Raw genomic sequence first — 26,522 nt, forward strand, 5'->3', positions numbered from 1 at the left:
CCTTTTTTTTTTTTTTTTTTTTTACCTCCGACTTTCGGCTCCCCGATCCTCCCGCTGCCACGTGCTGTCCCGTCTCTTTCAACCAGCGCCGCTTACCACTCCTTTTTCATGGACCACGGCGACGGCACCGCCGCCGCCGACGACGTCGCCCTCACCACCCTCGCGACTTCCCTGCTGCCCATCCTCGAGGCCTTCCACCGACGTCACCGCAACCAGCACGGCGCCTCGCACTGGTGGTCCTCCTTCCAGCTCGTCCGGCGCGGCGCCCGCTCCCTGGCCGCCGACCTGCGCGATTCGCCGCCGACCGCCGCCGCCGCCGGCAAGTCCCAACCCAAGAGGACGAAGACGACCGAAAAGCGGGTGCGCCTGCGGCGGCAGCGGCGGCGGCAGTTTCTCGCGCGCGCTGCCCTGCTGCGCGACCACACCGTCCCCAAGGCGTACCTGTACGTTCTCCTTCATTCAAATCCCCCCCTTTCATGATCTGGCCCCGATCAAAAACCCGGCGCGGGGCGCTCGTTTTGTCAACCACCTCGCTGACCCGACAATGATGACCCGACAGCTGCTTCTCCCAACTCATCGCCGATAACCAGCACGCCACCCTCGGGCTGCTTCTCCTCAGCGTCCTCGCCAGCCTATCATCCATTCTCACCTCCATATCCCCGCCGCCGCCGCCGCCGCCGCAGGAAGCCCCCGACTATACTACACACACCACCGGTTCCGCGGACGACTCCTCGACGCCTTGTCTCCGAGCAGCAGCAGGCCAGAAGAAGAATATCGATGCTGACAGGGGCGTGGCCGTATCGCGCGAGTCCGTCCCCGCCCGCGCCGCCGCCTCATCCTCCTCCAAACAACCATCCAAGACGTCTAGCCTGGACACGTATGCCGTCGCGCCTACGAATAGGGGAAAGAAGTGTCGAGCGTTGGGCGGCGGCTCGGACGGGGCAGATGCCGAGCCGAACAAGAAGAAGACGAAGAAGTCAAAGAAGAAGGCCGGGGATGAGCTGTCGAGCTTGTTCGGATCGCTGTGAGATGCGATGAGGCACGTATACGCGGATGACATGTCCGCGTGCTACATCATGAACCATAAAATGCAAGAGACGTGATTTATACAACGTAACGACAGGTAATACTACCCTAGTATTCCTTATTAGAGCATGCAAATTTTGGAGAATACAATGCACATCAATTCTTACAATACCATTCATTACCGATATAAGCAAAGTAGTAAGACTTCCCGTACCAAGTCGCCGCCAAGATGCCCCCCAAGGGCAGTCTTGGTTCAACGTACATACAAAGAAAATTTCCTCCTCCTTTTCCCATACGCCCAAACTGCTTCCGCTTCCTGTCATTCACCATCTCGCCGAAAATAAGATAACAAAGGGGATAAACGCAAAACACGACTCTCTCCCCGTACACTCCCGATTCCAAATTGACGCAAGTCGATCTGATAGCCAAAAAGAACCAAACCCGCGAGCCTGGCTGGGAAAAGCTGGCAATAACGCACCAAGTAAAGCATCCAAAGCAAATGACGAAAGAAACCAATCAAGTCCCAAATCCCACATCCCAAACAGGTTGAGGATATCATGCCGCTCTAGAGTCTGGGAAGCAGCTAGTCCGCCGCCTTGACCACGTTATGCGTCAACATACCTGTCAAGCTGGTGGTGGTGATGATGCGTACGCGGACCAATTTATGACGTCGTTCCACTAATAAGGTCGGTAAGACCAAATGCGAGCCTTCATATCACCGGAACCGGTGGCGAAGTAGCTGCCCGCAGGGCTAGGAGCAACAGAAATAACCGAGTTCTTGTGGCCCTGGAGCATGAGCTGCGTTGTGCCGGTGCGGGGATCCCAGAACTGCACGCCACGGTCCTTGGAGCCCGAGAGGACCCAGTTTGCGTCAGGCGTGAGCGCTACGGAGAGGACAAAGTCACGGTGGCCCTCAAAGGTCTTAACGCACTTGCCCCCTTTAGGCTGAGCGTTGGGAGCACCGCGAGGGCCAGTGAGTTCCCACATCTTGATGGTTCTGTCCAGGGACCCAGAGACGAGATCCTTTCCGTTAGGCGAGAACGCGACGGAGTAGACACTGTCCTTGTGTCCGTCTGGTCCCTCGAGGCGCTCTACCAGGAAACCGGAGTGGATGTCCCAGACGCGGACGCTCTTGTCGAGCGAACCAGCAGCGACATACTGGGTGTCTGGGGAGATGGCAACAGTCGTGACGCCATCTTCTATCGTAAGAGTCAACGTATTGGTGCCGGATTCAATATCCCAGAGTCGAACGGTTCTGTCGCCGGAGCCGGATGCAATTGTGCGGCCATCGCGGGCAAAATCGAGCGAGTAGATATCTTGCTCGTGGCCCGAGAAATGGTTGCGGATAGTGCGAGTCTGAATGTCCCAAACCTGATTTGAAAAGTTAGCGACAAGGATGGTCACGTCAAGAATGGAGTAAGAACATACTCGGATCAGTTTATCTTCGGCACCAGTGGCAAGATAGCGACCATCAGGGCTGAAGCAGACGCTGCGAATGTAAAGATCGGCAGTCATGTCCTGAGCACCGTGGTCCTCGAGAGTGAGGATCTTCTCGCCGGTCTGGACATCGAAGATCTGGGCAGAGCGGTTGCAGCCGGTGGCAATGTACTTGCCGTCGTGGCTAAATCTCACGCAGCAGACGACACTCTCGTGCGTGAGAGAGTGGACCAGATCGACGTCAAGGACGCGCTGGACCTGAGGGTTGAAGATGGCATACCAGTCGTTGCCAGTCTTCTTGTTATGAGGGGCAACAGAATCAACCTCGAGGTCACCAAGGGAGTTTCCGACGGGAGGGGGACGCGGGCCGAGACGGTGGTCAGGCGTCGGGTGGCTAACTTGCGGGGAAGCATTGGCAGGATACGGCGCCGGGGTGTTGATCTGCGGAGTAGCAGGGCCAACGGCGTTCGGGGGGCGGCCGACGCCACGACTTCCTCTAGGGCCCGGGGAGGCGGTTGCTTGAGGAGGCTGGGGGCCAATGCCATTTGGGCCCGGAGGACCTTGGGGATAGCCCTGCTGATAGGGAGGTTGGTTGGGGTGAGGAGGACCGGGCGGGAGTCCGGGAGGGCCTTGGCCCATCTGATGCTGAGGGCCCATCTGCTCTTGAGGAGGGCCATGCTGCTGGGGAGGAGCTAGACCTTGCTGGTTACCACCGGCCATGATACCATTGAAGAGTCCGTTTCCGGGAGCGATGGATGGCGGCTGAGAAGGGCCGGCGTGCTGGGGAGGACCGGGCATACCAGGAGCGGGGCCACCTTTACGAGCAGCCTCGAGTTGATGACGGAGCATAGCGATTTCTTCCTCGTACCTGAGAGATAGAGAGACCAGTTAGCCGAGAGCATCAAGGGTGGAATTGGCGAGAGAGCTATAGCCGCAGGAGGAAACAGACGTACTTTTGCTTCAGAGTCATATGTGTCTGCTCCATGCTGTAGACCTTTTCTCGAACAAGCTGCATTTCGCTGACCTGAGCAGAGACTAATTCCACACACGCGCAAAGTTAGCAGGGGGGTTTTGATGTTGAACGGATGATCGCGGCTGTGACCAGCCGAGTACATACTCTGATGCTCAAAGCCTTCGCTCTGACGCATTTGGCTATCAAACTCGGCACGAATCTGTTCGAGGAGCTCGTTGAGACGAGAGTTGCTTGGGGGGACGGCCCCCATGCCACGATGGGAATACATTGTCGTGAGATGAGCGTTAAGTCCGTCGATAAAGCAGTTTCGTTAGGCTAACTGAGCCGTGATCGAGTGATTGAGGGTATGTGGGTGTCGAGAGAGTTCGGTCGCGCGGGGGGGTATCAAAACAAGTAATCAAGACGATTTTCGGGGCGCGTAGACGTGGGAGAATAGCACAGATGATGTGGAAAAAAAAATCAACTGGTTGCGTTGAGAGGCGAGTCCGAAACCGTTACGGCGCCGAGGGGGGGTTGAGGTGATGCGTTGGCTGGGAAGCCTTGTCGCGGCGACGAGGCAAGCGTCCGGCGCACGAGGGAAAGAGTAGAAAAAAATAAGCCGCCCAAAAGGGACGGGGGCAGAAGGCAGACAGAGAGAAGGCCGCTATCGTGGGGAAGGGGGAAAAAAAGGAGAGACGCCGCGTGAAAAAGCAACCGTCGCGCCTGTTCTGTCAATGGAGATACTGACGACGATATTTGAAGAGATGAATTGGATGGTGGAGATGGTGAGATGCGGGAGGGCAAAAAAAAGAGAGAGGTGAAAACAAAGAGGAAAGGTAGGAAGCGTGGTCAAGAGGAGAAGGAAAGGAAGTTATGGAGCCCCAAAACGCAAGGCGCTCGCTCGCTCGGGAGGTGCAGGCTAAAAAGTTAGTGGTCCTGGTCGTAGCACGGCGGCGGCGCTGGGGATGATGGGACAAGTGTGGGGCCTCCTGTTGGCGCCGGGCGTGCGGCGGCGTGGGTGGTGCTTGCAGCGAGATGGAAGCTTGCAGAACAACTGCAGCAGTGAGCACTGGACAGTGGCTTGCAGCGAGAGAAGTGGCCAGTTGTGGTTGGTGTGGTGTGCTGAAGGCTGGGGTGGGAGGGGTGTAGTGTAGGTTGTTAGTGTGGTGCTTGGGTGCTTGCAGCTTGGGGCAAATGGGGCTTGGTGGTTACAGGTGGGGAATGTCTCTCTGCTTCTGTTTCTTTTTTAGCGTCTGGCGGCAGGCGGCAGCAGCAAGACGGCGAGGTTGCAGCCTGCAAAGGATAGGGCTTCCAGGGGGAGGGTAGCGGAAGGGGGAGGGGGTGTAGGACTCTGCTAGGGGGGTTTCTCGTTTTTGGCTTTTACGGCGTGCAGAGGGGGTGTCGCGGGTTATTTGTGGAGGCTGGTCGTTGTGGTCTGTGGTCTGTGGCCAGTGGCTGATTCTCTCGGTTGTGGCCCCCCCCCGGCACAAACCAACGCCGCCACTGTGGATGGTGGGTTCAGGTTGGCGAAGCGGGCCTGCGTCGTTACTGAACGTGGTCTCTTTTTGACTTCTCTAGTTCTATTCTGTTCGTCATTCTATTTTTTTCTACGCCGCACCAGCCGCAACTTACGAACCCACCCCTTTCTGCTTTCTGTGAGAGAGTTTCTTCCGGGGCTGGGGTGACGTCGTCTTTTGTGGGTGCCCTGACTGCAGCACTAGCAGGTGGTGTGTGTGCAGTTGTTATAGACAGCGGGGTGTGGTCTGCATGCCGCAGAGATTCAATTTATTCGTGTGACATGCAGTTCAAGGTTGGCAGACAGGCAGTAGGGGTACTTCTGTGGGTGTATTGATATACTTACGGCGTGAGCGGCGGCAACGGTGCCGTCTACTGTGCGTGGTTGAGCAGACTGTATGCTGTATCCGTAGGTGGTCGTCAGTAATTGAAGCGGGGAAGAATAATCAACGAAAATGAAGAAATGTGTCCAGAAAAATACCATAAACCTTTTTCCCGCTTTTTTTACTCCGTAATCATATTCGGCTCCGTCAAGTGCGCATGCTAGTCCGGGCTGGGGCTATTCATGCAGGGCCGATTTGAGTCTGGATCACGTCAACACCCGTTTTCGAAGCCATCACCAACTCAAGGTAAAGAACTACAAAGGAGCTACGAAACACCAGAATCAAGCTCCATGGAGCCGTCCTTTACTCTAAAATGTCTCGAATTTCCAACAACACATGTGACTTTCCGTGCCAATAGCCACCCGGAGCTCTTTCCCACCCATTTCAGCCACAGAAGACGCCATTGAGCGAGAGGCGACCGCCCGTTGTTGAGGGGTGTCAAAGATTGCCAGTCAAATAAATGGTCAAATGTTTCCAGCGCAAGGGTGGCGGCCTGTGGGGGCCGCAAGTTTGGCACCTTCTCGGGACGACAGGACAATAAATAATCCCCCCCCTTACCGAACTTGGCTGGGGCCCCCGGCAGCCGCAAATACGCTACTCCAAGTTACTAACTACCTATGGACCTAACTAAACCATCACCTGCATCGCGACGCATTAGGCCACGGGCAAGTCTAGTAACCTAGTTGGCAATGCACGACGTATGCCCCTCAACCGCAAATGCACTTTTTCCGAAATGCATAGTATGGAGTAAGAAAGTCGGCCGCGCGACATGTATGTATGTACTTACTTGCCGGCAGGTGCTTTGCGGCTGAGGGGAGGTGGATTCGCACCTTCCACCCGATGCAGCATGCAAACGTATGCAACATGCAGAGGTACGCAGCATGCCGCATACCGCATCGTCACATCTCACCAACTCACGAGATGACTTTTCATGCCAATAATATACCGGTAATTCTATCATGATGATGATGATGATGATGATGATGATGGGTTGCGATCAGCCAGTCATCCAAGAAAGGGATTGATCAGGTGGCTTGACGCACGGAATGATGCACCCTCGACTCAGCAAAGCATAATAGGAGCATGCGAAACCCGATGCAAGTATATATGTATTTGCTATTGCAGTACGAATTACTACTGTACGTACGAATACTCCCACAGCTTCTGTTTGTACACCGTCCGCAGCCGCTGTTCGTATGACTTACCACGGATAGTGTGTTATAATTTCATTCCTGTCATATCATGTCACCTCGACAAAGTACCACGATTACCACGTGGCAGGTACTTTCTATGCCTTATTCTTGCACCAAGGAACAAGCGCTTGACTTCCAGAGCACATTTTTGGTCGCTCAGACTTGGGTGAGTAGTTTACGGCATTGTGGGTAGATATTAGGACGTAGCCGAGCCTGCATCCCCGGCTGAGCCGTTTGCGACAAGAAAAGCAAGCAAATAATAACTCGCCCCTGGTTGCTCCGTCCTTTTCGTCCCCCCTCCGAGAGACATGCGGCTGTTGGAAGTTGTGGGGGTCTAGCTGAGCTACCAAATGTATCACACGCCCCCTCCCCTTGTCCGACGATCTTCACGCTTGTGCCTCGTTGCTGCAACATTGTATTATCCAAAGCCCTCTTCTTTTTTTTTCCAAAATCACACTGGTACAGGGAGCAAACAGCGCGCCACTGATGTAGACTCTCCGGCCCACCGGCTACACACACGGCTATCATCAAGGTTCTGTATATCTCACCTCAAGGAGGGGGGGCAAGATACCAAAAGAGGTGAAACATCTTGAAGAGATAAAAAGCCGAAGAGAGGCAAGATATTCGACAGGGAAACAAATACTTGTTACTGCCAACGAGATCCCTATTTATCTTGGGCTTGTATTAAGTTGTGGTGTATAGGCGTCGAGCTCATCGACACTGCACTAAGCATGGCTTGTTTTCAACCAGCGTGACAATACAATGTACCGGCTCATAAAACCTGCAGAAACTCTGAGTACTTGCGCAAAGAAGACTCCCTTGAGGTCCAAATGTTTCTCGCACATTTCATAACATCATGTACTACCAAATCACGCCCTCCGCTTGCACGCCTACTGCAGGCTCTTCGTCGCTCTGCGAATGCACTTGTTGATGATGCCAGACCACTTCAACCCATTGCTGTAGTCCTTGGCATCAATGCTCTCCATCAGGCCGGGATACACCGCTATTCACCCTTCTTGTTAGCAAAAGGTGCAGGAAAGGTTGCAGACCGAAAAAGAAAAAACTCACCACCGGCATACCCGGTCCACAGACCAGGCGCAAAGACGACGTGCTTAAACCAGCTGCGGCCGTCCAGGCCGCCCTCGAACAAAAAGTGCCGCTCCAGCCCCTTGTACTTGTAGTTGACAACGAGCACGGTGACGCCCAGGCGGATCTTGCCGACAACGTTCCACCACGGCAGGCCGCGGTCGAGCGCCTCGCGCGCGCGCTCCGCCTGCTCGTCCAGCTCGCCCGCGACGATGCGGAAGCGCGCCAGCGACAGCCGCATGTCCTTGAGACTGGTCCAGAAGGCGTCCGCGTTGCCCCTCGCCATGTCATCACCGCCGCCGCCGACGCGACCGCGCTCGAGGAACAGCGTCTCGTCATCCATGCTCTCGATGCTGGCGTAGTCCTCGTGGCCGTGATCCCCATCGTCACCACCACTGTCGTACCGGCGCAGCTTGCTCTCCACCTGGTCGAGGTAGCTGCCGAGGGCGTCGACGTACTCGGCGGCCTGGAAGGGGATGACGAGGCTGTCGACGAGCTCGGCCAGGAGCACGCCGAGCAGCTGGGCCATGCTGCGGTGGTAGCGGAAGCCCGGGTCGCCGTATGTGTCCATCCACCAGAAGCTGTCGTAGTTGGAGTGGTAGTGGTAGACGGGCGACACGGGCCCGGCCTTGAAGCCCATGTCGATGCACGGCACGCCCGCGTAGTCCTGGAACGCGGTGAAGTCGCTGCCGCTGCCCATGGTGCTGATGTGGCCGTCCCACACGTCGGCCACCGTCTGGCCCGCCACACTCTGGTTCGCCGACGGCACCAGCGTCGCCGCGTCGCGCAGCACCTGGTTGAGCAGCGGCGCGGCCGAGGCCTGGAAGATGGGGCCCGCCGCGCCCACGTCGACGTTGACATAGGCCACGTTCGCGTCGTCGATCCAAGGCAGGTACTCCTCCACCCACTCGGTGCTGCCGATCAGCCCGTACTCCTCGCCGTCCCAGGACGCGAAGACGATGGTGCGGTGCGGCTGCCAGCCGGCCGCGAGCGCGACGCCGACGCCGCGGACGACCTCGTTGAGGACGGCGGAGCCGCTGTTGGGGTCGCCCGCGCCGCCGACGATCCATGCATCGCGGTGGTTACCAACGACGATGACCTCATTGGGTACCGTGCCGTTGACAATGCCAATGACGTCCCACTGCGGTGTGGTGACGTATTCCTGCTCGTTGTGCAGGTTGATGGCGAGGTGGGCCGGGGACGGGCCGACATGGTATTCGACACCCTTGTGGGCGAGGCCGAGGTTGCGCGTCCACGGGCTGCCAAAGTCGCTGGCCTTGGGCCCGTGGCCGTTGAGCGCGCGCAGCAGCGGCAGCGCGTCGGCATAGGAGATGGGGAGCGAGGGGATGCTGGGGATGGCGTCACCCGGGGGCGCGCGCGGGGAGTCCGGCTTGGATGGGTACCCCGGCGTGGTCGGGTCGCCGGGCCGGGTGCTGAGGAACTGGACGCTGCCGCGCTGGACGCTGCTTGGCTGACGCGCAGGCCCGTCAGGGTAGGCGGCATAGCCATTCTGCTCGGTGCGCTCGCCGTCGTCGCCCGGGTCGCTATAGATGAGCACGCCGACCATGCCGAGCTCCTGCGCGCGCTTGATCTTTAGCCCACGGAAGATGCCGCCGTACTTGGCAATTGCGATCTTGCCGGTGAGATCGATGCCCGCGCCGACCAGGTCCTCGTAGTCGGCGTAGGTGCCGTAGTTAACGTAGACGAACTGGCCCGTGACGTTGCCGCTGGCCGAGTAGCCGTGGAAGGTCGGGATGCTGTCGGGGGAGCCGCTGGTGGGATCTTCATCGAGCACGTCCTCAGTGAGGGAGGCGCGGAAGGAGACGTCCCAGGAGCTGGAGTGGCCCTTGGCCTTTTCCAGCAGGGACAGGCTGTGGTCGACGGGGTAGTTGATGAAGACGTCGTAGGTAGCGATGCTAGCGGGGACGCCCCAAGACTCCCACTTTTGTCGCGTCCATTCGGCCTATCGTCGGAAGTGATGTTAGCTACTTGTTTTTGATCATGGAGCGCAGATGAGGCATGACGATGCCTGCGCGTGGCGACGCACCTGGGAAAAGTTCTTGCCGGCAAGGTGGGCGCCGGCGGTATAGTAGCGGCTCCATTCGCGGGCCTTGTCGGCGTCGGGGGTGTCGAGCAGGATGGCCTGGAGCTGCTCGAAGGTCAGGGTACCACGGCCGGAGTCGCGATCGGTGGCCGAGTGGCGACCGCTGTGGGAGCGGTGGTAGTGGTAGGGCCAGACGAAAAATGCCTGGAAGAAGAAGGAGAAGAGGCCCCAGAGGGCGATGCAGGAGACGGCGATGAGGAAGAAGCGGCGACAGGTGCTGTTCTCACGGCGGCGACGCTGCTCGGCGAGGGCGGCGGCACGGGAGGCGTTGATGAGGGGCGTCGACTCGCTGTGGTGATGATGGTGGTGGTGGTGGACGGTAGCGGCCATTTTCTCGGGCGGCGGCGGTGGTGATGCCGCGGCGGACCGAAAGGGGAACAAGAACCTTGCGCAAGTTAATGGCAGGATTCGAGGAAAAGGAAGAGGAGAAGAAGAGTGACGAGAAAGGGGAGCGGTGCTGCCCCTTTGAAGGCTGCGTTTGCGCTCTGGCGTGGATGAGTGTGCGTGTGTGTGTTTGGTGGGAGGGAATGTTCTGGCGCAAGAGTGCCTTGGTGTTGGCGTTGGTCTCGAGGCGAGAGCCGCGTGGCCAGGGCGGATTCGGGTGGTGCACCCTCAGTGCAGCGCCGGCCAGAAGCGGAGTTTCCAAAAGGCCGAAGAGTAATTGATGGAAAACAGGGTTGAAATATATAAAAGTATGTAGATGTACTTACGATTTCATGATCAAGCCAGTTCAATCAACAGAAGATGATGAAAAGCTTAGAGAGATGTGGAACATTGAAAGAAGACGAAATAGCTAGTTACACATGCTGTCCTCCCCTCTTTCAAATCGAGAACCAGCTTCCTCAGCACGTCAGAAGCAGGGCATTTCTGCAAGGAATCCATGTCGCAATCATACCAGACAGACACTGGAGCCGGGAACCAGGACGTCAGGGTACGGCTCCCGAGCGGAGAGGCGGGTGGGTTCCTCGCACAGCTTTTTTGTATGGCAATGGTACTTGTGCAATCTACAATGCGGACATCCAGGCCATTCTCCCTCCATACTGCGAATAATATCCGCACTAAGTTACGAATTACTAACTAAGTTACCCCGCGGCGGCATTCCGCGTCCGCGTCAAGTCCGGCCCGGAGCGGGAGCCTGCCGGATTCGTAGCCACAAGCTACGAATCTTCAACGTGCAAGTTAACAAAAGGCTACATCAGCCAAGACAAGGACGTTCAGATAAAATGTACGAGGCTATGCAATCTATGCGTTTTTTGTTCTTACTATTCCATCGCAGATGCAGTTGTTGGAATACACACGGGGGAGAGTCCAAAACGACGACAAACCATAGAACCGCTGCTGATACCCAACAGCAGCTCCCTGGGTAGAGCTGTCCGCTTGACTGAATATCTAGCCCCTCAAGAGTAGTTTTATGGGCAGACGGAGGGTAGCACATTCGCTGCGCTGCCAGAACCAGCCAACCTCCCTGATCCGTGTAACCTGGGTTACCAGCATGCTCTTTTAACGGCGAGGGACTGTGCACAACAGCTGACGATGCGAGGCATGTCCATGGGGTCACACCTGAGGCTGGCTGACAGCTATCCGTGCCCTCTGCATCCGATACACAGCGCGGCGCGGTCATTCCAGTTGATTAATTCACCAACCCAACTCCCATCTCCCGGTTGCGAAGCACCCAAGGCTACAGACAAGTCCCCAAGTCATCCTCAAATTGTGACTTAGTGCAAGCCATCACCGCAGCTCCCAAGGAGCACCAACCCGTCTCCGTGTCACTTCAGTGGCCTGGTAAGCTGCCAATGTTTGCTTTTCCCGGAGCCGCGATGGTGGCTGAACCTCAATCTCGATGTCTCTCCCTGGTAACAATCTCTCGATGTCCTTCTCTGGTACAAGTGCATGGCCCAAAAGAAGGTGGCATAATTCATCACCCCCCACCTCCCCTTTTTGTTCTGATAGGATCTCCGTCATCGGTGGCGACGGGTAAGCCACTTTTGTCTCGGAGCAGCAGCGTGGCGAGAGCCAGCCGCCCATTCGCTATGAGGATCCAAGCTGGCGGCGCTGTTGATACCAATATATTAGGAAAATAAACCAATAAGTACAGATAATCGATAGTTCTATGGCCTTTCGGCCCGCGATTTGTCCCACCCATGCTGTGCCAGTATCGATGCACGAGGCCCTTCTGCATCCTCCCCGATCCCGACTTTCCAAGGTCTATCTCGCCCCAATCTGCCTTGTGTACCATCTCTTATCCGTACTTCTTCCTCTTGCCTCCCAGATTCGCCCTTTTCTCTTCATGCTTCTTGCCTTGAATGGTATTTCCGCGTCGCCGTATGGATATACTGTGAAAGTCGCCCACCGCATCCCCATTCCTCCCCTGCGCTTCCGCCGTCGATTCCGCCTCGACGACCACCGGAAAATCGTTACCGTTGGCCAATGCATCCATTTCTGTCCTCGAATGCCTGCAGTAACCATGTCCAAAGATGGAGACTCTGAGCCCAAGCTGCCTATCCAGCAGCTTGCGATTCTCGGTACGCAAAAGCTTTGCTCTCCGTTGTTTGCCGGCCTGTCCCCAGGATACCATGCCTGAAGAAAGGCAGACAGCTTCATCTCAGCAACTCCCACCTTTCCTCCTTGAAACCATTATTATCCTCCAGAGCTGATCAAAATACCGCCCCATCATAACCAACGCCCCCGTATCTTGCCGCACCATGAATCACCGTACGCTAACAAGCCTCCTCCTCGACAGCCATTGCCCGATTTTCAGAGCCCATCGCCTACACCTCGATATACCCCTACGTCCCAGACATGATTCGCAGCTTCGGCGTCGCCGAGAACGACATCGCCAGCTGGGCGGGCCTCATCTCCGGCGCCTTCTCCCTAGCCCAGAGCCTCGCCGCCGTGCCCTGGAGCGGCGCTGCAGACCGCTACGGCCGTAAGCCCATCCTCATCATCGGTCTGCTCAGCACCATGACGTGCTTCGTCGTTTGGAGTCTGTCCAAGAGCCTAGCCATGGCCATAACCGTCCGCATCATTCAAGGCGGTAGCAATGGAAATAGTAAGTGCACAACACACCCAGGAGCCGGGGGCATCATTGGCACTATGGTCGCAGAATTCGTCCCTGAAAAGAAGCTCCAGCCTCGCGCCTTCTCCATCATGCCAATTGTCTGGTCCCTCGGCTCTGTCATTGGCCCGGCCTTTGGCGGCTTCTTCGCCGAGCCCGCCAAGCGCTTCCCGGACCTCTTTGGCCGCATCCCCTTCTTCATCACCTTTCCCTACGCCCTACCCAACCTTCTCGCTAGCATCTTCTTCCTAATCTCCACATTCAGCGTCACGTTTTTCCTCAAGGTACGTCAGGCCGCCTCATTGCTTAGATTGTCAACTCACCAAAATCTCGACAGGAAACCCTCGTGACAAAGCGCGATCGTGACGACTGGGGCCTCCAGGTCGGTCAGCGCCTCACGCGCGTGTTTTCGCGCAGGCGGGCCCAGATCGGACGGAACGGCGGCGGAGAAGGTCCCTCAACCTATGATGGCGGCGATGTCATGACACCTGCGTCTAGGCCTGCGACGAATACCGCCGCCGGTGCCAATACGCAGGCAGCCTGGGCCGAGGTCTTGACTTACCAGACAATGCTTGCGCTCTTCTCTTACTCGTTCCTCTTTTTTCACTCGGTCTCGTTCGACCAGAACATCAGCGTCTTCCTCAGTACACCCGTCATCCCACGCACCCCGGACAACTACCGGCCGCCATTCTACTTTAACGGCGGCTTTGGCCTCGACCCGGGCACCATCGGGACCATCTTCGTCATCTACGGCATCACCAGCGCTGCGATCCAGTTCATCGTGTATCCGGTCCTGGTCACTCGCTTTGGCGTCTTGTGCACTTTTCACGTTTGCTGTACGTCTTTCCCATTTGCACCCTCCCTTAATAGATTATGCTAGAGTACCGCCCGCTGACCATCCCCTTCTCTCCAGCCATCTTCCTGCCCATCGTATACTGCGCCACGCCGTACGCCTCGCTCTTCACCAGCGCGCGCGTCCGCTTCGCTGCCATCGTTGTCGTCATGCTCCTCAAGGCGTTCTGCCTCATCATGTCCTTCCCCTCCACCACAATCCTTTTCAACAACTCGTGCCGGTCGCTGCGCGTCCTCAGCTCCGTCAACGGCCTCGCCACCATGATGAGCGGCATCTTCCGTGCCGTCGGGCCGGCATCCACCGGCCGCGTCTTCACATGGGGCGCCCACCATGGCTACATAATCAGCGCCTACTTCTTTCTCGGCGCCGCCGCCGCCCTCGGTGCCATCCCTGGGTTTCTGATCGTCGAGGGCGACGGCCCCACTGCGGCGGAGGAGCGGGCGGAGGTGGAGGCGGCGGCCGAGGGAGGGGAGGGGAGTGGTAGCCCAAGGTGCGACGATGAGAGGCGGCCGCTGATGGCGCGCCGGTGAAGCGATAGCACAGAGTACCGCATTATGGCCGGGAAGTGACACCCAGATGAGGGTGGCCGCGCCCTGCCTTACCCGCCAGCAGAGGAAAGATTGGACTGTGGCTTGCATTCGTCTAGACCACAGGTGGCTTGGTTGCTTTCTTCAAATTTGTACTACTTCTACCAGAATCATTAGGCGTTGATTGCTCCTACGAGGGCAGCATTTGGAAAACCGAGCCACAACCCGGGGGTCCTACGCGAATGACGATGCATAGCAATAATTCTAGCTGTTTCACTCGTCACTCAGCTCTTAACCCCCATAGGCTATGCAACGCATGAAAGCGTCATCATTATCACGTATATTCGTTCCTTTGTTGGATGAAGAAAGAATTTGGATCAAGAAGAGTTTAGCAAATTTTCCAAAAACGCCATAGCAATGCTCGCTTTCCACCCAAGTGTACAAAATGCGACATAACCAAGTAAAAGGGAGAATAGCCAAAAGAAAATCCTAATAATGCATGCCGAGGACCGGTCCGTCACGGGACTCGAAGCCCTCCCTCTCGTACCACTGCCACGCGCCGTCATTCGGGTGTCGAAACTGGGGCGGCGGCGGCAACACGGGTTCATTCAAGTACATGCCATGCCCCGTGGCATCGCCGCCACCACCACCGCCGCCGCCGGTATTATGCGGCCACACGTTCCGTTCATTGTCCAGCTGCCATGCCGGAACCGCCCTCGGCGCCGCCGCCTGCTCCTGTCCCCCGCCGCCGCCATCCCCCATCATCTGGTGGTACCCCATGCACGGCGTCGCCGGAACGGGTGTGCCGTCCTCAAAGTACTGCAAGTCGGCCTGCATGTCGCTCAGCCGCAGGTGCTCCCTCCCGACCCACGCATCGATGACCTCGGCGATCTGGCGGAACCCCTCCGTGTGGCCGCCCTGCCGGCCCGCCTTGCGGCCGCAGGTCACGAACAGGAAGCTGTGGATCATCTCGTGCAGGAACGTGGACAGCAGCAGACGGCGGTTGTAGCGCGTGTCGCGCAGCACCGGCGAGGACAGCACGATGAGCGTCTCCCAGCCGCCGAGGTGCGCGCAGCGGCGCAGCGCCGTGGTGCCGACCACGGCGCTCTGGTACTGCGCGCTGCCCGGGTGGCTCCAGTCCCAGGCGACGCGCCGCGCGAGCCGGTTAGCGAAGAAGAGCTCGTTGGCGGCGGAGAAGACGCTGCGCAGGGCGTCGTTGTCGAGGGGGAACGACGCCGACGCCGCCTCTGGCACCCCCGCGTCCTGCGGTCGTCGGCTCCGGGACGAGGGCCGTGGGCGTTCGTTCTTGGGTTTGATGAGCGCGCGGAGGATGCGTCCGGATTGCGAGTCCGGGCAGCGCCGCTGGAAGCTGGCGACGTGGTCGCGCACGAGTTGGGCGGCGGCTAGGTCGTCGAGGAGACACCCGCCATGATCGCTGTCCTCGTCGTCGTCGTCCTCATGCGCAGGTGAGTCCGCGATGGGAAGCCCAGACTCGGTGCGCTCCAACGGCGGGGGCGGCTGTGGCGGGAGCGCCTTGGTGAGGCTGCCATCGTTGGGGGGCCCCGAGCGCGCGTCGCATGTCTCCGGCGGCGGGCTATCGGGGTGTTCCTCACGAATGACAAGGAAGGCGAGATTCTTGATGTGGATGGAGGGTGCGGCTTGTTTTGGGGTGTAGTCGGCGTGAGTGTAGGAGTGCCGATGATGGGCGTCGAAGCTATATCTGTTTGCGTGCTGGTGGTGGTAGATCTGATCCTGGTCAAAGGGCGGCGACTGGAACGCCTTGCCCCTGTAGTTGTACGAGTGATTGTGACTGTCTTGGTGATTGTGACTGTCTTGGTGATGGTGACTGTCTTGGTGATGGTGATGATGTGGATGCCAGGTGTGGCTCTCGTCAGGCGGACCACCGGCGCCAGCACCAAGAACCCAGAAGGACATGGTGCAGGCTCCAGCGTTGATGGCCGAGAGAGGTATGTAGGGGACAAGAAAATGAAAATGAAGGGGAAAAAGTAGAAAAATCAAGGAAATTGGAGCGGTCTAGGGAAAGCGGAAAAGAGCGAGGTTGGCGACGGCAAGCGCGCGGGATGGTGAAGGAGTGTAGCAGGAGATGCGCCCGCTGGCTGGATCGGGCGAGCGGTGTGGTGTGACAAAGGTTGGAGCAGGTGATGTGAGGGCGGCGATGGGACGGCGGCAAACGACGACCAGATAAATTGATCTGGTCTGTCACACCAGATCCGGCGATGCGGGGGGCGGGATGGGCAGATGATGGTGTATTTGTATCCGTACTGTCGCGCGGAAAGAGGAAATATGTTCATACAACGGAATCTGACGTCGAAGAGGAAGGACTCCGAGGGAAAAAAAAATGTTTTGGATCGCCGTGACAAGACCCCAGCACTGCCCCCGGTCATTTATCAGTCAAGAGCCATTACCTTATTTATGTACTAGAAACAAATCCTTACCTAGGTATCCTTACTGGCATTACCAGCCGAATAGCTACCTACCTACCTGGGTAGTATCTCACACTGACTGACTGACTGACTGACTGACACGTTGGGCGCCCTTGGGCCATTCCTGCAGCAGCCGCCCCAGCCTGGTAGGGTGAGCTCGGAAGCGGTCCGCCCTCGCCGCCCGTTCTCGTTGATGGCAAATTTGCTATTTTGCTTTTTCCAATCGCCGAATCGGAGCCCTGCCCTGTAAACCGACGACTCTATCTTCCCTGTTCCCCTTCCGCAAACCTCTTTTTCGTCTTGGCTCCCGCCATCGTGACTCCTTGCAGCATCATGTTCCCGAGCGATAGGCTACCATCGTGATGATGAACCACAGCACCCACGAGCCCAAGCTGAGCCTAATCATCCTTGGGCATCAGTGGCGCTACGCAACAACCATGAGCGAAATACGTTTCTGGACCTCTAATTCCATAGGATCAATCATTTAATTCGTATTCATGCGTCGTCTCAGCTATTTTCGTCATTATATACGTGGCATGCCTTGTCCGGGCCATATTCTGCCCGGCTATCACTTTGGGTCTTGGCCACCATCATTATGCTGGGCCGTGGCCGAAGCGACTCATGAGTCGTATCTCATCCGTCTGTCTCTCGAGTGCCTCACGCATCTTGTCAGCATACCGCTGCCGCTTCTCGTCCTCCACTGCCGCCTCTTCGTTCTTTTCTTCAAAGTCCTCAGATTGGTACATTGGCGCTGTCGTGAAGCTCAGCATCCCAAGCCTCTCGCCCGTCCAAAATAGTATGTTGTTGTTCTTGTTATTCAGTCCATCCTGACCCGCACACGACTTTGTCGACACAATCTTGCGCGCAATCTCGCCCCGTTCACTGCTGGCAAAGAGATTATTTTCCTTGGCGTCGCACGATCCGATTTTATGTCGCCGGCATTCCGTAACGCCATCTCTCTCAAACCACTTGATCAGCCCGCTACCATCTGAAAAGGCAATCCTGGTTCCGTGCGTCGTGAGCGAGAGGATCGTCGACGAGGCAGCCGTTTGCCGATTCTTCATTGATGCATTTTGCAATGTTGCCCGTTCGTTTGAATGGACAGCCGAGCTCAACCCGTACATCTCAAGGGATCCTTTCAGCTTGTACGCGCCGCCAGCAACCATGGTAACACCGCCGTTGGTCCTTTTAATTCGCGATATTTGCTCCACGGGAAACTCGCCTTGCCGCCGGACTTCATAGTCGACCGTCGAATATGGATATGGTACAGCAGCCAAACTCTTGATCAAGCCGCCCGAATATATTGACCCGACAATGGCTGGAAACTTGCGCCGATCATAGTGTAAAATGTTGGTGAACCTTCCAGAAACATAGATATCATCTGAAATCTGACTGTGCGAGCCGGGTTTTGGAAGATGCAGAATGCTGATCGGCGTTGGCTGCGACAGCGACGCATATGGAGGGAGCGGCCTAGGATCGAAAATAGATTTGTAGACATCCGACCCGTTCCATTCAATTCGCTCGGATGAATCGCTCGCGATCATACTCCGCGCCCGAGAATCATGCAAATGAATGCCGAGGGACGTCCCGACGGTGAGAGGCAGGCCCTCGTTGGCAGCAGACATGGTTGTAATTGACCATTCAAACGATTGGCGGCTTACAACTTCGAGGCAGTGCAGGTCGACCTCGATAAGATCTATCCTTCGTTCAGTAAGATACATTGATTGCAAGCTAGCAAAAGCACTCACGACTCTGGACGGCAAAGAAGGCTCTATTGTTTCGGTGGCCGACGCTAACACACTCGGTCACCCCCGTGTCAATTCGCTTCGACCGTCGCTGGTTCTGGCCGCTTGGCCCGTCGATGAAAAGTATGTCCGGCTTACTACGCCCAATTATGCTTCCCTGTTTACCTCGCGTGCCCTTAATATCCCAGAGGCAGACAGATCCATCATCGAGTGGAGATACAGCCAGCATTGTCCCATCTCCATCGTTGCCGTCGTGCGGATGGTACAAAGCGACGCCACGCGATTCGATTATTGCCTCCATTCCACGGTCTCGCATACGCGGCGTTTGCAGCCATGATATACAGGCTGGTGCATAGCGCTGAATGTATTCATCGCACCACGATACTCGTTCGGTTGGGAAGGACGGGTCCCAGTTCGCCAGGTCTTGTATCCGCTGCCATCTGCGGTGTTTGCTATCGACCGTCGTCGGTACGGGCGGTAGGACGACTCGATCTGGACTTTCGGTCGGGGATACAACATCTTGCACGTCGTGCGCCCCGTCTTGCACGCCGTAGCCGTCAGTGGCGAGGCCGAAGAAAGTGGGAGCAGAGCCGCGTCTGCTCAGGAGCTGAAGATACCACGGCGAGTCGTCGAAGCAATGCTGCTTCCACAGCTCGTCATCCAGGCAAAGCTCCTGCAATTTGCGCGAAACTAGCTGCAGGCGTGTAATGTGATATGGCTCAAGGTCTGTATGCGTTTTCCTGACATCAGCATCTTTCGTCGCACCTGTATTCTTCCCGGTTACGCCAACGAGGCTGAAGCGGGGGACCTACAGGCAATGATCTGCAATAAGATCTCGTCCGGCAGCTCATCCCAGCTGTGTGTGGCCTGTCCTCGCGGCCCATTTCGCATTTTGCCCGCGTTCAGCGTGCAATTGTTGAATTGGGCCCGATTGGCAGGCGAGTTTGTGAAGAGGGAGAATGAAAGGATAACGTGCCTCAAAAGAGCACCTGCGTCCGCCGCTTTGGCGGGGGGGTGTCAGGTACCCGCTGTGGTGCTGGCATGTAGCACTCTAATTGTAACGAGCTGACGGACTATATGGAAGCCCGACTTGCATGCATATAGGTACCTACCTAGGTAAATCTATTTACATACACACAGGTAACCTGGTAGATGTGGCCAAGTATGTAGGTAGCAGCCAAGCCGCCCGTGCCGCCAACCCCAGCCCAGGAGGCCTACGTACAGTTCGTCGGGTCGCCGAACATTGACAGTAAGATTCTGGGCCGAGACTATCCCGCTATTCCAAAATCGCAACTAGGCTGACAAAAAAGGAGCGGATACACAGGAACAGGCATCATCGAATGCCTCAGGGCGCAATCAACACAACTGAGGCCCAGCCATGCAAAGAGTCGTCGCCGTCGCCTGCGCAACTTGACGCCACTTGGCCTCCTCGCAGCCTCACCAGGCGGCCTTGCCCGGTCTAACATGGCTTGGGTATGCTGGTGCATGTGTGCTCGTTTCGGCTTCTCGTATTTTTCCGCAACGTCAGCGCTGCTCAACGGGTTCGGATGTTTCAACGGGTTCAAACGGCTTGTGGTGATTGGTAAAAAGCGAGGCGGGAAGCGAGTTGGCGTTGCACAGGGATGGCACACCAGGCCCAATTGACGATCTCGGCGTTTCTGCTGACTTGTTGGTTACACTTGCAGTAGCAAACCCATGAAGCCAGCTGTGACAACCTTTTCGTATTACATGTGTGTTAATTTAGCAATTAGCCCAGACAGATTCACAGGAACCTAGTCGGTTTGCAAGGCCCGTCCGTGCCGCGTCACGTTGCCAACTGCCAGCTGCCAGCCCCGTTAGAACTCGCTTGTCGCCGCAACTTGGATCGGATCAACAATGATGAGGGTTTGCCGGCCGCCAACTCATCAACGAAAACGCACTTTTTTCGTGTTTGTTATTGGGACGCGCCCCGCGTCTCAGTGTCATCATCGTTGGACATAGTCAAGTCTGCTGGAACGACAACGCTGCGGCCTCGCTGAAACTACATTCTCAATCGTTGACTTTTATCAGTCGGTCAATCCTTTTCTGGACTACCCACCACAGCTTCAAGTGACACTACAATACACAACATCGAAAAATCAGGAACTGGGAGACTTTGTCCAACATTGACCCGCCTTGTTCAACCTCCCCTGGGGTGATTCAGACCGCACCAATTGATCAAGGATGAATATAAAAGGCTCCAGCTCCGGCTGGGAAACTGAAGTCGACTACGATGAATGTTATTCGCTTCCCAAAAACACAAACACCATGCCTACAACTCCCCGAACTCGCTTCAATAACCAACGAACAATCACTCTGGTGCTGTCTCCGACGAGAAGCTCAAATCAAGAACACGCTCTCCGTCCCACTCCACAGAGGCGAAACACAATGCCAAGCTCTGGCTCCTCGGGGCTTCTTCTCGAGCCATACTCGGGGCAGGCAAAGCTTACACGAGACAGTTCCTTCCGCTCGATGTTGAGCACCTATAGCGACGCGAGCCATGGTAGCTTTGATGAACTGAACCATGGGAACTCCTCACCCACTCACCATTATGGGCAACACGTGCGGCCCGCAACAACATTGCTAGACAGAGACTCACGCGGGAATTTGACCTCTTCATACTCGAAAGCATCCACCATTGGTGCGCATGGGTCAGAGACCAGTACCTGTCGCTCGCTATTCCTCAGCCCGTCCGCGGAGCGAGATGTGAGCCGCGCACTGCTCACATTGGAGGCGGCATCTGGGTATCGACGCCGCGTCAGTTTCACCGGTCCTTCTACGGGACACCTCAGGGATATTCAGGAGCATCATGCTCGGTCGTTCTACAACGCAGATGCAGTTGCATCGGCTTAGAAAGTCGACAACTGTGTCAAAGTCCCCATTCAATCGACCACACCGTCTCCAACTCACCGCCCTCCCACAGTCGAGCCCTCTCCAGCAAAGCCTGGGTTACGACTTCGGGAGGGTCCCCCAAACGCCCATGAGGGTGACTGGGAAACTGTATCGACGGATCATCTCTTCTCCCGGCAAAGATCACACCAGCTCCAGACGCACGTGGGGAATGGCAGCAGCATTGCCGATGTGTCCGACACCGTCAGCTATGACTATTGCGGTTCAAGTCGCCACCCTCCGGTGTCGTTTACTGCTGGGCCTGGGTATGCCACTGGTCAAAAACCCGGTGCGCGAAAGTCGACGCAAAGTCGACTACAGGCGGCAATGCGCCGCGTTTCCAGCTCTCTCGATGGTATTACCACGTCTCGAGAGCGCGGTGCCCAGGCGTTCGAGATGAGACAGTTCAACGGCAGCTTCGACAGCTTGGATTCGACTGCGTCTTCGGAATTCTTTGGGAGTGCCAACCACTGGCAGGGATTTGAGTCAAGAGATCCCCAGAGAGTACTTTTTACAGAGGATCCTCCCACGGACATTGCCAACGGCAGCGTCGGTATCCCGCGTCTCCCATTCCCGCTCATCAGCCTACCTGAGGCTGCAAAACTCCAAAAGATTCGTATTCAGCGCGGTGAAGAAGATCACACCGACCCAGCAATATCGTTCGTAACCAGGGCACATTCTGAAAAGCGCAGTACAGTTTCATCCACCAACAGTCCTCGCACACCTCGCTCTGTTCTCTTTCCTCATAGCCAAATGGGCAGTAGCCGCGACCGGCTCGAAAAGCCGAGTCCTACATACTCCCTCTGGGGCTCTCCACGCAGCTATGGTGGGTGCGACCCCATTCTCTGTACCATTGAAGAAGCTAACAATTCATTAGGTCTGTCAAACGAGTCCATCGAACGCATCTCCTCGTTGCTGCTCCTCGGTGGTCAGCGGCGGTCTCAGGTCCTCAAGATCCCCGACCCGCGTTCCTCGTACTGGGATTCGGCCGACGAGGAGTTTCGGCAAGTTGCCCCGAAACTGCTGCGACTGCGTGGATTCTCAGCCTCGACCAGAGAGCGCAGAGCGAAAGACAGCCCGCCGCAGCTCAAACAGTCCCTCTTTTCCGCATCGGAAACGCGCCTCATGGAGTCTGCGCGGGCCGACATTCTATTTCGAAGACGCTACGCCCAAGACTGTGAGAAGCGCCTGTCGGCGGTATTTGTCTCGGTAGTGCTGTTGAGCGTGGTTTTTCCCGTGGCTGGTCTCATTGCCCTCTACGGCGCGTTCAACTCGACCACAAGCTGGTGCACGCATGGCGAGATAGGGCACTTTACCGTCCGGCAGAGGACGGTTCTGAAGCGCGTGCTGTTTGCGGAGCTCGCCGCATACATGTGTCTGGTCATTATTTTGGCCGTTTACTTTTCTGTCGAACAGTAAACCACGTGCGGAGATTCGTTTCTTCCCAAGGGCAAGAAACTTGTACCAATGTTGTATAGGATCTGACACGAGGCAGGCGACTCTGGGTTTGATTTGGCGAATGTTGGCCGAGATTTATGTAGCAACAATTTACACTTTGTATCAACAACGACTTTTTCCCCCACCCGCTCGGAGACCTACATACATACACGATGCTCTTTCTGTCCGGCTGCGGCTGAGTGGCTCCCCGATTGCCAGCGCTGCCAAAGCAGGAGATTACCAATGCTAGTGCCATGATTTCGAAAGGACCTGCCAAGTAGAGCGCTGACTTTGTAGCACAATGCATCTTATTGCATGGACGCTCAATTTCATTGGTTCCAAACTCGGGTAGCTTTTCTCTATTGCGAAAAGGGCCGCAGGTTCATACGAGTTTGCCTCTTAATGGACCCGCCATCTAATGCAACCCGTCCCCGGCTGCAGACATCAATTATAAAGAGTAGCCCGCAGCCAATGATATTGGCTGAAATTTTCCTGTCGTTTCCTCACTTTAAAACCCCCTTCTTCAATCTAGCTAAAATGAAGTCTACTTCTGCTGTGGCCGCTTCGGCCTTTGCTTCCGGCGCTGCAGCTTCCATCATCTCCATTCAAGTTCCCGAGACGATTGCCGTAGGCCGTAGCATCCCAGTGAAGCTCGTCAACAACATTGACCAGTCTAGCACCTACCAGACCAGCATTACCTTTGGCCTTGGGATCAACCCAAAAGCCCCCAGCACTGTCATCGGCACGCCAGTCTCATCAATCTACCTACAGGGTAAGTTGCATTCTGACTGGCCGCTCTTGATCGTATCGCGCTGACACTTCTAGATGGGACCATGCCAGCTGCGCCTTTTACGAGAAACATGACGGTTCCAGACTGGACTTGGGGCCGCAAGGGCAAGGTTGGTCTACGCGCAGCCATCTTCGGCGCCTATGGCGCTACGGGTGGTATCGGCACCAAGGTGTACAGCGCGAATGTCACGGTCGGCGACGATATCAGTGACAACTACGTTGAGCTTCAGTTTATCGAATAAGTATGGCGGACAAGAACCAGTCAGTTACCATAGCTAGACTATACCGAACATGCAACATGTCACTGATACCTTCACACGCCGTTCATCTCACGCTCGCCCAATGACAGAACGTGGCACTTGTATAGGTCATCACTGCCCAATCAAGGGGCGTGTCTAGGAGACGATCCCAGATAATCTTTTACTTGTCGGTCTTGTAGGTTCTTTTCTCACCAGACGCTCTGGTGTATGTGGCTGTTCCCTGGCCGTTGTTGTAATACGTGCTTCCATTGGGGTTCGAGTAGTAGTACGAGCCATCCCTATCACCGTACGTTAGCGACTGCTAATGCAGCCATATGTGCGTCTAGATGTGGTCCTCCCAACCTGTTGGAATAGTGATACGTGTTGGAGTTTGTGGCGTCCGCACCGTAGTCGCGCGCGCAGTAGTGGTTGCCTAGTAAATCCGTTCGCTCTGGTCAGTCATCAGGCCTAATGAGGAGGTTGCAAGGCTGTAGGTAGTTTCTGCGTCATCATACCTGACTGTTGGTGCCGTGGCTCTTGTACGTGAAGCCACCGGCCTCGGTGCCGGAGCTGGAACTTTCGGGTGTGGTGCCGGAAGAGCTGTCCTTGGACATGTTTGGGTTTTGAAGAGGGATATGGGACGTGGGTATTATCTGAAGAATAGGAACTTAATCACAGTGCGGAGGATTGAGCAGCACAAAGAGGCTGTGAATTTCTGAAGGCGCTCGGAGGAGGGGGCGCAAGCATTTAGAATGAGCGGGCGGGGTTAAATTGAGCTGCACTGTGAATCCTTGCCCAAGTGAATGAGACACCCATGCTGGCTCGGCTGAAGAAGATTCGCGAAGATAATTCGTACAAGATGCAGAAATGCATGCCTGTACGCCCATCAAAATAGGCTCGTATCTCCTCAGTATGTAAAGCTCGATTGAATCTATTATAATCGGCTAACTTTACGCGCCGACACTGAGATCGACGCGAGCTAACTATTTACGGCCATTATTATCGGGCCTGTGCACTGTGTGAGGTACAGTACATAACTGGAAGGGTTCGTTCGCTCAGTACCAAGTTGGGCACAGGCTGGCGGGGAAGCTCTGGACCCGTCAATGATGACTTGAACCTATAACCTTCTGAAGTAGCTCATCGAAAGCGTCACTTTTCACCCCTCAGTTAACGACCACAGTGAAAGGATCTTGTCTCTTGAATGCAGCTACCATGGCTGTTAAAGTCTTCCTGTATGAACTAAAGACCGTTCACCATCTCTTACACTCGTCCTGCTAACAAATGGCTCCAGAACCGGCGCAACAGGTAGGGCGGGGCTCCGGCGCCTCAAGATGCCATCACTATTGGCATTACAATAGTCTGACATTTGATTCTCCGCAGGCTACATTGGTGGCACTGTGCTTGACTACATCTACAGAGCGCACCCGGATTACGAATACACCATCTACGTGAGGAACGAGGACCGCGCCAAGCCAATCAAGGCCAAGTACCCCAACGTCAACTTTGTCTATGGCGCGCTGGAAGACACCGAGACGTTGCTGGATGCGGTTTCCAAAACCGATGTTGTAATCCGTACGTTGCATGATCCAGAAGATTTCCAGGACTGACGGGTAGCAGACACGGCAGACTCTTCAGACAATGTTCCTGGCGCGACGGCCATTGCCATGGGTCTCGAACAAGGCCACACTCCAGAAAACCCCGGCTTTTGGATTCATCTCTGCGGAACCTCGATCCTGACTTGGTATGACCAGAAGAATGGTCGCGAAGGCGAGCCGCCGCTGCCAGAGCAGACATACCGCGACGTTGACGACGTAGAGCGTCTCGTGACGCTGCCCGACAGCGCCCACCACCGGAATGTCGACATCCTGGTCCAGGACACCATCTCGGACGCCGTCAAGATTGCCATTGTATGCCCTCCCACGATTTACGGAGAGGGCTCCGGGCCCGTCAATACGCGGAGCATCCAGGTGCCTGCTCTGAGCAGGGCCACCCTCAAGGAAGGCTACGCACCGGTCATCGGCAAGGGCGAGACGGAATGGGACAATGTGTACATCGACGACCTCGCCGACTTGTTCCTGAAGCTCCTCGATGCTACCCAGGATCCAAGCAAGAACAACAACCCGGAGATCTTTGGCCTGCACGGCTACTTCTTCGCGTCGAACGGGGTTCATCGCTGGTCCGAGGTGGCGCAGTGGATTCTGGATGAGGCGGCCAAGAAGGGATACCTGTCCGGGGCAAAGACAAAGACGGTCAGCTTGAAGGAGGCCGGCAGCGTGGCAGGCCCTTCCGCACCCAGCTTTGGTCGAAACTCCAAGGGGATTCCGCAGCGCGCCGCCAAGTACCTGGGATGGAAGCCCAAAGGGGCCGATCTCAAGTCTACCATTGCGGCGACGGTTGCTGACCAGGCCAAGGCGCTGGGTCTCAAGGCAGATAAAGCGTAAAAAATGGCACAAGTAAAACCGATGGCGAATAAAGAGAGCGAGTTATTCAGGTCACAGGAATCAATTGAGCAATTGTCTGCAGATTGGCGTAAAAATTAATCGATAAGATAAGGTGTGCGAGGAAATTCTCAGGCGAATGCGCCATTCCTAGATTTGACTAGCGCCACTCTGTTGCTGGCCAACTATTTTAACAGCCCCGCTCTTTTTTTCTCTTGAGAAAAAAAAAGGGCCCCGAAAATTATTCTTTGGGCCTGCACGAAAATTTTGGTGGCGGGCTTGTTGAATTTCTTTCACCGTAACCCCACGTCCTTGTCTTCTAGGCTCCTCTTCTTCTTGCATCCTCCCATCCTCTTCAAGACTTCACATACGGGCATTGCAAACACCTCAAT

The 26,522-nt window shown here is 56.1% G+C and overlaps 10 protein-coding genes across 10 annotated transcripts; 5 read left to right on the forward strand and 5 right to left on the reverse strand.

The window, feature by feature from the left end:
- Window positions 1-108: 108 nt before the first annotated feature.
- ISF_08372 (hypothetical protein) lies at window positions 109-1,028 on the forward strand (the record flags this gene model as incomplete). The annotated part of the gene is made up of 2 exons (XM_018851975.1): window positions 109-443; window positions 560-1,028. 2 exons carry the CDS (start codon window positions 109-111, stop codon window positions 1,026-1,028), a joined length of 804 nt encoding a protein of 267 aa, XP_018700872.1.
- A 676-nt stretch (window positions 1,029-1,704) lies between these two features.
- On the reverse strand, window positions 1,705-3,704 carry ISF_08373 (transcriptional repressor TUP1; the record flags this gene model as incomplete). Its single annotated transcript, XM_018851976.1, has 4 exons — window positions 1,705-2,397; window positions 2,455-3,331; window positions 3,417-3,498; window positions 3,581-3,704. The coding sequence occupies 4 exons, from the start codon at window positions 3,702-3,704 to the stop codon at window positions 1,705-1,707; spliced, it is 1,776 nt and encodes a 591-aa protein (XP_018700873.1).
- Window positions 3,705-7,396: 3,692 nt separating this feature from the next.
- ISF_08374 (Transferrin receptor-like, dimerization domain protein) lies at window positions 7,397-10,026 on the reverse strand (the record flags this gene model as incomplete). The annotated part of the gene is made up of 3 exons (XM_018851977.1): window positions 7,397-7,509; window positions 7,575-9,555; window positions 9,640-10,026. The coding sequence occupies 3 exons, from the start codon at window positions 10,024-10,026 to the stop codon at window positions 7,397-7,399; spliced, it is 2,481 nt and encodes an 826-aa protein (XP_018700874.1).
- Window positions 10,027-12,160: 2,134 nt separating this feature from the next.
- ISF_08375 (Major facilitator superfamily domain, general substrate transporter) lies at window positions 12,161-14,134 on the forward strand (the record flags this gene model as incomplete). The annotated part of the gene is made up of 5 exons (XM_018851978.1): window positions 12,161-12,218; window positions 12,437-12,745; window positions 12,800-13,035; window positions 13,089-13,587; window positions 13,665-14,134. 5 exons carry the CDS (start codon window positions 12,161-12,163, stop codon window positions 14,132-14,134), a joined length of 1,572 nt encoding a protein of 523 aa, XP_018700875.1.
- Window positions 14,135-14,620: 486 nt separating this feature from the next.
- Window positions 14,621-16,066, reverse strand: ISF_08376 (hypothetical protein; the record flags this gene model as incomplete). The annotated part of the gene is made up of 1 exon (XM_018851979.1): window positions 14,621-16,066. The coding sequence occupies one exon, from the start codon at window positions 16,064-16,066 to the stop codon at window positions 14,621-14,623; it is 1,446 nt and encodes a 481-aa protein (XP_018700876.1).
- A 1,102-nt stretch (window positions 16,067-17,168) lies between these two features.
- ISF_08377 (F-box domain containing protein) lies at window positions 17,169-19,211 on the reverse strand (the record flags this gene model as incomplete). Its single annotated transcript, XM_018851980.1, has 3 exons — window positions 17,169-18,271; window positions 18,324-19,046; window positions 19,133-19,211. 3 exons carry the CDS (start codon window positions 19,209-19,211, stop codon window positions 17,169-17,171), a joined length of 1,905 nt encoding a protein of 634 aa, XP_018700877.1.
- Window positions 19,212-21,554: 2,343 nt separating this feature from the next.
- Window positions 21,555-22,646, forward strand: ISF_08378 (hypothetical protein; the record flags this gene model as incomplete). The annotated part of the gene is made up of 2 exons (XM_018851981.1): window positions 21,555-22,053; window positions 22,105-22,646. 2 exons carry the CDS (start codon window positions 21,555-21,557, stop codon window positions 22,644-22,646), a joined length of 1,041 nt encoding a protein of 346 aa, XP_018700878.1.
- Window positions 22,647-23,201: 555 nt separating this feature from the next.
- Window positions 23,202-23,695, forward strand: ISF_08379 (hypothetical protein; the record flags this gene model as incomplete). The annotated part of the gene is made up of 2 exons (XM_018851982.1): window positions 23,202-23,436; window positions 23,490-23,695. 2 exons carry the CDS (start codon window positions 23,202-23,204, stop codon window positions 23,693-23,695), a joined length of 441 nt encoding a protein of 146 aa, XP_018700879.1.
- Window positions 23,696-23,873: 178 nt separating this feature from the next.
- Window positions 23,874-24,306, reverse strand: ISF_08380 (hypothetical protein; the record flags this gene model as incomplete). Its single annotated transcript, XM_018851983.1, has 3 exons — window positions 23,874-23,991; window positions 24,056-24,125; window positions 24,213-24,306. 3 exons carry the CDS (start codon window positions 24,304-24,306, stop codon window positions 23,874-23,876), a joined length of 282 nt encoding a protein of 93 aa, XP_018700880.1.
- Window positions 24,307-24,904: 598 nt separating this feature from the next.
- Window positions 24,905-26,133, forward strand: ISF_08381 (NAD(P)-binding domain protein; the record flags this gene model as incomplete). The annotated part of the gene is made up of 4 exons (XM_018851984.1): window positions 24,905-24,924; window positions 24,984-24,997; window positions 25,073-25,264; window positions 25,310-26,133. The coding sequence occupies 4 exons, from the start codon at window positions 24,905-24,907 to the stop codon at window positions 26,131-26,133; spliced, it is 1,050 nt and encodes a 349-aa protein (XP_018700881.1).
- Between the last annotated feature and the right edge of the window lie 389 nt (window positions 26,134-26,522).

This window comes from Cordyceps fumosorosea, assembly GCF_001636725.1.
Source record: "Cordyceps fumosorosea ARSEF 2679 chromosome Unknown scaffold_29, whole genome shotgun sequence".
Lineage (NCBI taxonomy): Eukaryota > Fungi > Ascomycota > Sordariomycetes > Hypocreales > Cordycipitaceae > Cordyceps > Cordyceps fumosorosea.